The following is an 11,395-nucleotide window of genomic DNA, read 5'->3' on the forward strand; positions in this document are numbered from 1 at the left end:
CCCAATACGACGTTTGTAAGATATATTATACTTCAAATCTGCCTGCAATTTGCATCCATCCTCACCTATCTATCTATCTATCTATATATAAGTATTCTGCAGATTCCTTTTGGTCTTGTGAGTGGTGAATTATACTTCACACTCCACATGGAAGTGTAATATAAATAATCTAGGAATCATATCCCTTTTCCCATGTTAACGTTTGTAAGATATATTATGAGTGCTGAACAATCAATCCAGTAAGAAGTGCAAACCTAAGACGCCTGTCTTCGTTTACTACATATTTTTACCATTGTCTCTGTTTCAAATAAACGTCTTAAGTAATACATCGTTTTCGTAAGCTGTTTTGTTGACGGTTACATACTTGGTATGTTTTCTGGTGATGCGTACTTAATAGTGCATATTTATGTTTATTTGTGTTGTGCATTTCTTAATATTGAGTAGTGTATTTTGTTAACACTAGTGGTGTAAACCGTACCAACGGCACGGAAAGATGCGATTGGCACCATGAACTCTAATATATATATATATATATATATATATATATATATATATATATATATATATATATATATATATATATATATATATATATTTGTTTCTTTTCCCTGTGGTTTGGTTCAAGGAATGTTATATTATTTTAGGGAAAGTTAGATTCATGTATTTGGTTATCTTTATGTGTGTGTTTAATACCCACAAATAAATAAATAAGATAATGGTATGCCAAAGGCATGTGGTCTAGTGGCATCTGTTGTCCTAGTTTACACTCCCACATGGATGATGTGAGTGGGTTCGAGTGTTAGTGTGACTAAACCCTAAACCCTAAAAAAAAAAGATAATGGTATCATATATAATTACATGATTTAAAAATATTAACTAATTAAAATCTTTAACTTAAGAAAAAAAATATTTTATAAGCTAAAATGATGTAATAAAAATAAAAAATTTATCTTTCTTGTGCAATTTAAAAATAAAAAATTTATCTTTCTTGTGCAATTTGTGAGTAATGCATAGGGGTATAATTTACTTGTTGTACACACTTGAATATTAATAGAAGATGTGACCTTTTTTATATTATAAAGGAGCTGATGGATTATATATGTGACAAGGTAATTGGGTACCCGACCCGAAATCGTTGTCATGACCGAGGCAGTTGCCGTCCAAACTACCCAAGACACCTCACTCCTCAGCATCAATGCGCAACGGTCCAACTCCTTAGCATTGATGGCCAACGTTCGGCTTCTCAGCATTCAACACCTCAGCTCCTCAGCCTTGATGACAGACGTTCAGCTCCTCAGCATTCAACACCTCAGGTATTGATGTCCAACGGTCAACTCCTCATCAATGCTCCGTTACTAAGCTGAAAGGAATAAGAAGACTCACAACCACATAGTGAGGGGGGACTTCTGACTACACTTCTGACGACACTTGAACTTCAATACACTCTGAACTCAATTGTACACTGAGCACTACACTCAACATTGTATTCAGATATTCAAACATTACTCAAATAATATACCGGTAAACACATTATTACCGTCATTGGTGCTCTCGTTGAGAGCCGAGATCATATCTCAGGCTAAAATCACAAAATCAAAAAACCACTCAGTTCATCTCATCACTATCAATGGCATCTGGATCCAACAGCTCGCACACACCGAGTCAGGTGAACAAGGGTCACCCCTCGGGTGATCTTCATGAGCAGCTCAACAGTAACCATGGAGGTGACCTTTGCAGCCAACTCAACAACAACAACCGCAGAGAAGGTGACCTCCGTACCCAACTCAACGACAACCATGGTGGTGGCCGTACTCCCCTCCCAGCTACTGTTGCTCCCGCCCAGGTGGTGGACCTTCAGGCAGCAGCGCAGGTCATCCAACAGGCGGCGGCGACGATGGCCCAACTAGTCGCAGGAATGCAAGGCCAGATCTTACCGCCACCACCCCCTCTGGAGGAAGAAGTGCAATCTCCGAGGCAAAACAGAACTCAACGACAGGAAGGTGGAACTCAACCAGTTTCCAGATCTGTTCGAGACCGACCGACGGCTTCTAGATCTATCCGAGATCGGCTGGGGGTGCAAGGATCCTCCAATAGAGGTCCCCGTGCCCAAGCAGGAAAGGCAGTAACCAAACGACCATCCGGAGAAAGGATGGGCGAATCTGGTGGATTGACTCCGCGTCACTCCACTAGACACAAAACACTACAGGAAGGCCTGATGGAAAGACTCCAAAGGCAGATAGATGATTTGGAAAAGAAAGTAGTAGCAAGAGAACACTCACCAGAACCGGAGGTAAGAATGGTCGCTCCATTCTCTCCTGACATAATGGAAGTTCCTCTTCCAAAAGACTTTCGACTACCCACCATCAAGGCCTACACTGGCACTTCAGATCCGCGTACCCATATGACAAGATACAAGGCAGCCATGGTCATGATTGGGGCAAGCGATGCCATAATGTGCAGAGCGTTCTTGTCCACTTTGGACGGGACTGCTCAAGATTGGTTTAACACAATCCCAGACGGATCAGTTCAGACTTTTGCAGAGCTATCCAAAAGTTTCTTGTCTTATTTCTCCGGGAGTATACAACATAAGAAACCATTCTCACATCTCGGTGGGGTAAAGCAGGATAAGGGAGAAAGCCTGCGAGACTTCTTAAGCAAATGGAAAAAAGAAGTCAACAACGTATATGACTTCGATTCGAAGGCAGCAGTTCTCATCTTCATCCAAGCACTGAGGTCAAGCGATTTCCACAAACAACTGAACACCCATCACCCACGCTCTTATGAAGAACTCATGAGAACGGCCAACCGGTACGCAGATGCAGAGGAGGCTGACAGGAGAAAGAAGGATGAGGAGGAAGGACGAAAGAGTGAGCGACCTGATAAAGCTGGTCCGCCCAGCCAGGCACCACGACCAAACCAACCACCCTCAACGAATGGAAGAGATGAGCGACCTCGTCTCGCCCCACCGCGGCACTTAACACCGCTTACTCACCCGGTTAGCGTGATTCTAAGTCACGCTGAGGAAATGGGAATGGTGCATTTTCCCTCAGCACCAGCATTCGTTGAGTGTCCGGGACAGTACCAGCATCAACAAAGCCTACCCGACAATGTGTGGCGAAAGGAAGGAGATCCTGAGCCTTCAGCTTCCAACACTAAGAAGAGGAGATGCGACCTGGGCGAGGAAGCAAGAAACAGTGAGCTAGAGGAAAAGTCCGTGCAACGCAAAAAACATGTAATTCGCTGATGGTCGGTCAAAAACTCTCCAATTTGGCCGAAGTCAGTCCTCGGCCAAGTTTTCGGTCAAGTTTGGTCGAGGTAACGCAAAAAACATGTAATTCGCTGATGGTCGGTCAAAAACTCTCCAATTTGGCCGAAGTCAGTCCTCGGCCAAGTTTTTGGTCAAGTTTGGTCGAGGTCAGTCCTCGTCCAAAATTTAAAAAAAAAAAAACAATAATAATAATATAATTGGCCGAGGTCAGTCCTTGGCCAACACTTGGTCGAGGCCTGACCTCGGCCAACCCTTGGTTTGAAGTCGGCCACATCATCAAGTGGCTCCTCAAGTAGCGTCACCTCATCAAGCTGGTGTCACCTCATCAAGTGGCGCTGCTCCTCATCAAATAAAAAACTCTATTCCCTTATGGCCGGCACGAGATCCGATCTCGCTAGCTACCTGACGGGAGAGTGTTTTCCTGGGTCAAGCCAGATGCTTGATTTCAAAAGCACCACACTCTAGTCCCTTAGGGCTGGCACGAGAACCGATCTCACTAGCTACCTGACGGNTGCCGATGTACGTGACCTCGGCGCGGGCCGAGGTCACGTACTGTGACTTCGGCACTTGCCGAAGTCACGCCGTAGCGTGACTTCGGCCCAGCGCCGAGGTCACGCGACCTCGGCCCCGCGCCGAAGTAGCGTGACTTCGGCGCTGGCTGAAGTCACGCTACCGCGTGACCTCGGCGCTGGCCGAAGTCACGCTGCCCAGCGCCGAGGTCACGCGACCTCGGCCCCGTGCCGAAGTCACAAGCCACGTGACCTCGGCACGATGCCGAGGTAGGAAAACGTAAAAAACAAAACAAAAAAAAAAAACAAACAAAAAAAATTCATCCAATAAAATTTCCTTCTAGAATCCAATATACAAAATTTTTAGCACAAGTGCCAGGCTAATACTCCCTACCTACCTCCGCCATTCTCGCTAGCTAGGGAGTGGGGGGCTGGTGACAGGGTAATTGGGTACCCNACCCGAAACCGTTGTCATGACCGAGGCAGTTGCCGTCCAAACTACCCAAGACACCTCACTCCTCAGCATCAATGCGCAACGGTCCAACTCCTCAGCATTGATGGCCAACGTTCGGCTCCTCAGCATTCAACACCTCAGCTCCTCAGCCTTGATGACAGACGTTCAGCTCCTCAGCATTCAACACCTCAGGTATTGATGTCCAACGGTCAACTCCTCATCAATGCTCCGTTACTAAGCTGAAAGGAATAAGAAGACTCACAACCACATAGTGAGGGGGGACTTCTGACTACACTTCTGACGACACTTGAACTTCAATACACTCTGAACTCAATTGTACACTGAGCACTACACTCAACATTGTATTCAGATATTCAAACATTACTCAAATAATATACCGGTAAACACATTATTACCGTCACATTACTCAAATAATATACCGGTAAACACATTATTACCGTCAATATGATTGAGAGGTTTTTTTTATTTTTATTTTTTTGTTTTGGTGTTAAAGATTAAAAAAATTGTAATTCTGAAATGATTTTCAACTTTTTTTTTTTTTGAAATCAAAATGTAACTAATATATTAAGATGAAAAAAAGGTGTTGAACACATACTGGAATAGAAAAATGTCTAATTATGGGACTAGACTGAGAATTTGTTGACTTTGCAAGAGTGTGGGCTAACACATTTGCTGATCTACGAATAAAATAGTAAAAACATAGATTCAAAGTGCCTAGCTAACTTACGACACTCCTTAATTACACAATCATCATATGAATTATCAGGTGATGGATTATTTAAAAGGTGACAGACATTGAGACTGTTTGACTCTATCCTTACATGCTAGCCTTCATCTTTGAGCTAAGACAATGCTTCCTTTACTACTAAAGCCTCGGCTACATGAGGATCGTCTAGGCTCCTAAGTGGGCCGTTTGCTGCGCCTACGAATGTGCCGGTATTAGTGAGGACTGCTGCAAAGGAAGATTGACCCCTACCTGGAGTTACAGCCACGTCAACTTGACAGATAACCTCTTCGAGAAGAGCTATTATGGTGATCTGGTGAGCTACGCACAGACTGCACGTGGTCAAAGGTGGCGGATGGTTCAGTCTCTGTCGATGAGGTCCATTGATTAATGAGGCTCAAGTTTATGCTAATACTTTCGTTCATATTGAACATGTACCACATACGCAATTAGCAATTGTGTTGGGCCTTTGGGGTACAATACTGAAACTAAAAACGCAAATGGAAATTGCGTGTGGCTTTTAAACGCCTAAAAACGCAAATGGAAATTGCGTGTGGCTTTTCAATACCTAAAAACGCAAATGGAAATTGCGTGTGGCTTTTAAATTTCAATTGAGGTTTTTTTTTTTTTTTTTTTAGATCACAAACGCATGCAATTGTGTTATGTGTAGATATGACTTGGCAATTCGTGTACAGGGGTTTTAACATGTCGACAGGATAACGATACGAACACAATAAGGTTAAACACAGACACGACACGTTAAATTAAGGTTAATGGTCGGGTTAAAATTCTTAACACGAATTGAATACGAACACAATTTGTGATCGGGTTAAACAAGTTGACACGATAGCCACGTTTTGTTAAAAGGTTTCAGATTGTGTCGGCACAATATGACACAAAACACATTTATATCCGCTAAAACTATTAATATTTTTTTAAAAAAAAAACACACAAATTTGAAGTTTAAGTTATATAAATAAGAAATAAAACATACAATTTAATCTACCAAACAAATTAAAAAATATATTCAATCCATAACATTCATAAAATGATAAAATAACATCCAAAAATCATAATTAAAAAAATTCCATAATAGTATATGTAGTCAATAAAGTATAAATTTTATCAAGTGTTTAAAATCATGATGCACCTCTTTTTATTAAGCAATTAAAGTATGACAGATCATTGGAAATAATAAATGAGGATAGAAAATAGGAATACATTATCATATTTTTAACGCAAATCAAGCTGCTAACAATGCCAAGTATTCCGTATTAGAAAGTACAATCAGTATGCAGCAAATTATATGAGTCCTAAACCGATGCCCAAAAGTTAGAATAATATTTTGTATACTTTTTATTTTTTTTATTCTTCTAGAAAAAAAGTATGTTCAATGAGAATCACAATAGTGATTTGTGGTGTAATTTTTGAGGAAGCAAATCTTATGTGGAGGAGGGAGAGTTTATTAAAAAGGTGCAATGCACTGGAAAAATTGGAATGTAGCACGCAAGTAACCACTAAACTATACAATTCAAACTTTCTATAAAAGAGTATCATATATATAGTGGTGCAAATTTATTTATTTCTCATTCACATATTATCCGTTTTGAGCGTAAAAATATATCAATATTTTTGTCGAAGAACGTTAATCTACTTTGACCCAACCCAAATTAGAAGTAGATCAAACATATATTTGTACCACACAATAGTTACTTTTTATTTTTTGAAAAAAATAGCCATTTAAAATGTTAATTTTAAGCTATTTTTTTCACCAATATTAAAACAAAAAGGTTGAATATATTCAGTAATTAATCTTACAATAATTGATAATCACGCAATCATGCATACATGGCTTTTCAATTAATTTAGAAGCCGTCGGCGCCTACTATACGGGACTGAGAAATTGCGTATACACTAGTCTCTCTCTATATATAAGCCCATTCTCCTATACTCTTGTATTCATCACTCATCTCCCTATTAGCGCTAAGTGAAATCATTTTCTTATTACTTAGTCTGTCCGGCCATTTTCCAAAATAAATAGAAATGTATAATGGTAATAGGAGATCAGGGAATTATAAACCAAGCATCTGGGATGATGATTATGTGCAATCTCGAACCGCTATCTATACTGTAAGCTAGCTATACATAAAATTAAGACTTTATATATATTAATGTTATGCATTCTTTTTAATAGGGTACCGGCCAATTCCTCTCCTCGTACTGATAATCTGATATGATACAGATCAGATGGCGCTTTTCATTTTCTTTATGTTTTATCTGATTCATGAATGTATTCTACTATTACAGGAAAACGAGTTCTCTAAACGGGCAGCTGAGCTAAAAGAAGGTGTGAGGAAAATGGTGGAGGATAAAATGGATCCATTAGAAAAGCTTGAGCTTGTGGATCTCCTGCAAAGACTGGGCGTATCCTATCATTTTGAGGATGAAATACAGCATGTTTTGGAGCATATCTACACTTCCTCTTGCTGGTGTAATGGCGATCAAGATTTATATGCTACTGCTTTGCATTTCCGGCTGCTTAGACAGCACGGCTACAAAGTCCCTCAAGGTGCGTACTTTGAACACCCATGCACACACTCCATAGAAATAAAAACAGTAAAAGCTATAATTAAACCTCGTATTAATTTGTTTTTGTTACAGAGGTTTTCTGTGGTTTCATGGATGAGGAAGGAAATTTCAGGAGAAGCTTGAGCGAGGATACGAAGGGAATCCTTAGTCTGTACGAAGCAACATACCTATGCATGGAGGGTGAGAGCATTATGGAAGCAGCCCAACATTTGTGCACTAAACATCTTAGAGAAATCCAAAACATGAAGGTATTAGAGGAAGATCTGGTGGAGCATGCTCTAGAAATGCCTGTATACTGGAGGATGCAGAGGTTTGAAGCAAGATGGTTCATATCCGTTTATGAAAAGAGACACAACATGAAGCCAGTTTTATTGGAGTTTGCTAAACTGGACTACAATATGGTTCAGGCCAAATATTTGGAGGAATTAAAGCAAATGTCCAAGTGAGTGCATGTGCATATATACACTTGGTCTTAATACAACCTAGGCAAATTAAACCAACTTCAATAAAAAAAATAAAAAAATAGATCAATCTAGCTAGCTACCAGCGCGCCATTGCCAAGATGGAAGAAATCAAAGATTTTTTTTTTTTAATTTTTCATAATATTATAGGTGGAATAAAGATATCCGTCTAGCGGAAAAGATGAGCTTTGCTAGGGACCGGTTGGTGGAGGGTTTCTTATGGGCTATGGGATTCACTCCTGATCCTCAGTTCGAATACTGCAGAAAGATTTCAACTAAGCTCGCTGTACTGTTAACCATTCTTGATGACCTTTATGATGTTTACGGAGCCTCGAATGAACTCGAGATATTCACCGATGTAGTCCAGAGGTTTGTCTCTTACCGTAATTTTTTTTTTTGGTTCAAGTAATGCTTTTATTTTTACATGGACTAATGCACTTTTTGCTGCATACTTCATATATAGATGGGATGTAAATGCAGCTGAGACAGTACTTCCAGATTATATGAAGATTTGTTTTCTAGCCATTTTCAACTCCATGAATGAACTGGGTTATGATGTTCTGAAAGACCAAGGTTTAAGCATTATTACAAACATAAGAAAACAGGTAATCCATATATTATTCACTGCCAGTAACTAAACCAGAGATCAGTAATATTAACCAGTTAATTAAGCTTTCTTGATTCCAGAAATGATAAGTGTACTTTATGGGAGTAAAACTTCTGGATTTTATTAAAGAAATAGAAAATAAAAGAATAAAAACTGGGACACACTTTTTTGTAGATCAATGAAAGTATGCCACCTCAGCAAGAAGTAGAAAATGAAGTAAAAGGTGAGAGTATGTGTAGTATTACTCTTCTTCTGATTAATCTTATTTGTGTATAATTGCAAATATATATTTCAGTGTGCAAATCTCTGCAAATTGTACTTACTGGAAGTGAAGTGGAATCTGGGTAGATATACTCCAAGCCTGAATGAGTACCTGGACACCGCCTTCATAACAAGTACTGGCCCTCTACTGTTAATGCATGCTTATTTTTGCATTACAAATCCTATCAACATTGAAGATCTGCAACACTTGGAACAATATCCTGGAATCATTCGCAGCTCTGCCATGATTCTTCGTCTTGCAAATGACTTGGGAACTTCCCCGGTACATACATGAGTTACTAATTTAATTAATTTCTTTTCTTTTCTGAAAACATATATGATTAATTTGGAGATGTTACGTTGTTGAAAAGGATGAGATGCTAAGGGGAGATATTCCGAAATCAATCCAGTGTTATATGCGTGAAAGTGGGTGTTCAGAAGAGAAAGCTAGGGAGTATATCAATGACTTAATTGCAGAAACGTGGAAGAAACTGAACACGGAATTAGTGAAGATGGATCGTCCCCTTCCCAAAGAGTTTAGGAGAATAGTGACGAATCTTCCTCGAATTTCTCAATTTATTTACCAGCACGGAGACGGATTTGGTGACCGCCCAGATGGGATGAAGGATCGCATTGTGGATCTGTTCTTTGAGCCCATTCCCATGCCGTGAAACCTGCCTGCAATTTCCATCCATCCTCACCTATCTATCTATCTATCTATATATAAGTATTCTGCAGATTCCTTTTGGTCTTGTGAGTGGTGAATTATACTTCACACTCCACATGGAAGTGTAATATAAATAATCTAGGAATCATATCCCTTTTCCCATTTTAACGTTTGTAAGATATATTATGAGTGCTGAACAATCAATCCAGTAAGAAGTGCAAACCTAAGACGCCTGTCCTCGTTTACTACATATTTTTACCATGGTCTCTGTTTCAAATAAACTTCGTTGGCCCACCAAAGCCACGGGTTAGGCATGGACGGGCAAAAAAACCTGTCAAAATATGAACTTAAAATATCAAAGTCCGCCCCGCTCTTTTCGCGAGATGGGACGAACTAACCCGGCGGTTAAGCCCGTTTGGACGGCTATACATTTTGTAATAGTAATTGTACTCTGACTAGGGTTGGTGGACCAACCGATTGATTTTTATTCGCATAACCACTAAAAGTGGCAAAAGTAAAATTTTATACATGTTTCTTCTTAATTAGTAAAGTTTACCAGTAATTGTACTCTTGATCGACTAGTATTGGTGGTCGAACCAACCTATTGATTTTTATTTGCATAACCACTAAAAGCAGTGGCAAAAGTAAAATTTTATATATGTTTCTTAATTAGTAAAGTTTAACAGTAATTGTACGGACTAATGTAAATATTGTAATATTTATATGTGAAATTTTACTTATCAAAGGTTGAAGAGGCGAAAGAGCTTGTAAAGTTGGGGAAGAGTTGTTCCTTCCATTATAGGTTGAATTGCTGACCTTTGTTGCAATGAGTTCTTTACATAATCATCTTAGATTCTTAGCTAAATGCTCTAGTGGTAATTCCCGCCATTGCCCATTGGGGATAAATTTTCTTATGGGCTATAGGGTTCATTTCCGAACTTCAATTCAAATACTGCAGAATGATTTCAACTAAGCTCGTTTTAATATTAACAGTTCTTGATGACGTTTATGTTGTTGTTTACGGAGCCTTCGATGAACTCGAGATCTTCACTGATGTAGTTTATGATGAAGTACTCAGTTCATAACAATGGCAATGGAAACTGTATTGATTTGTGTCTGAAACTTACAGTGAGAAGTATATGAAAGATACATTTGAGAGTGAACAGAAGCTCACCTATATACTAGTCATGAGACGGTTACAACTAACTGAAGCAAAGGAAAAAATACAGAAGAGCCCTTTAGGCTTTGTGTGTTATTAAGCAGTAACAGACTGGTAGTTAGGCTATAACAGACTAACAGAATTTCAACTTGAGTTCTTGATCAGCTGCTTATAAGTTTTCTTTGTTCCATCAGTTTAGAGGTTTGTGTCTTAGCTTATATGGAGTATATATATAAAAACTAATTATAAGTGTGAAATAGATGGGATGTAAATGCAGCTAAGGCACTTTCAGAGTATATGAAGATTTGTTTCTAGCCATTTTCAACTCCATGAATGACCTGTGTTATGATGTTCTGAAAGACCAAGGTTTAAACATTATTGCAAACATAAGAAAACAGGTAATTTGCCAAAGACCTTGTGGTCAAGTGGCACTCGGTGTCCCGATTAACACTCCCACATGGATGATGGGAGTGGGTTCGAGCCTTAGTGAAGGCAACTGTTGGATCGTAGGTGTTAAATTGTGGACAAGGGTCAAGATCCAGCCCAAGTCCTGCAATACGAATCTAGCACTTAGTTCATTGAACATTTTGTCTAGCTTCCAATATATTATTAGTTCATTCATTACCATATACCGAGGGGGGGGGGGGGGGGGAAAAAAAAAAAAAAAAAAAAAAA

General features: G+C 39.3%; 1 protein-coding gene across 2 annotated transcripts; it reads left to right on the forward strand.

Annotated features, from left to right (window-relative positions):
* Positions 1 to 6,954: 6,954 nt before the first annotated feature.
* On the forward strand, positions 6,955 to 9,788 carry LOC116030465 ((-)-alpha-terpineol synthase-like). Of its 2 annotated transcripts, none has more exons than XM_031272719.1 (7): positions 6,955 to 7,106; positions 7,284 to 7,545; positions 7,638 to 8,007; positions 8,177 to 8,395; positions 8,490 to 8,631; positions 8,929 to 9,177; positions 9,266 to 9,788. In XM_031272719.1, the coding sequence occupies exons 1-7, from the start codon at positions 7,020 to 7,022 to the stop codon at positions 9,563 to 9,565; spliced, it is 1,629 nt and encodes a 542-aa protein (XP_031128579.1). In that variant the 5' UTR covers positions 6,955 to 7,019; the 3' UTR covers positions 9,566 to 9,788. The 2 variants fall into 2 exon arrangements, with proteins under 2 accessions (XP_031128579.1, XP_031128580.1); XM_031272720.1 differs by having other exon boundaries at positions 8,291 to 8,395.
* Positions 9,789 to 11,395: the final 1,607 nt, after the last annotated feature.

This window comes from Ipomoea triloba, chromosome 9 (assembly GCF_003576645.1).
Source record: "Ipomoea triloba cultivar NCNSP0323 chromosome 9, ASM357664v1".
NCBI classification, from domain to species: Eukaryota; Viridiplantae; Streptophyta; class Magnoliopsida; order Solanales; family Convolvulaceae; genus Ipomoea; species Ipomoea triloba.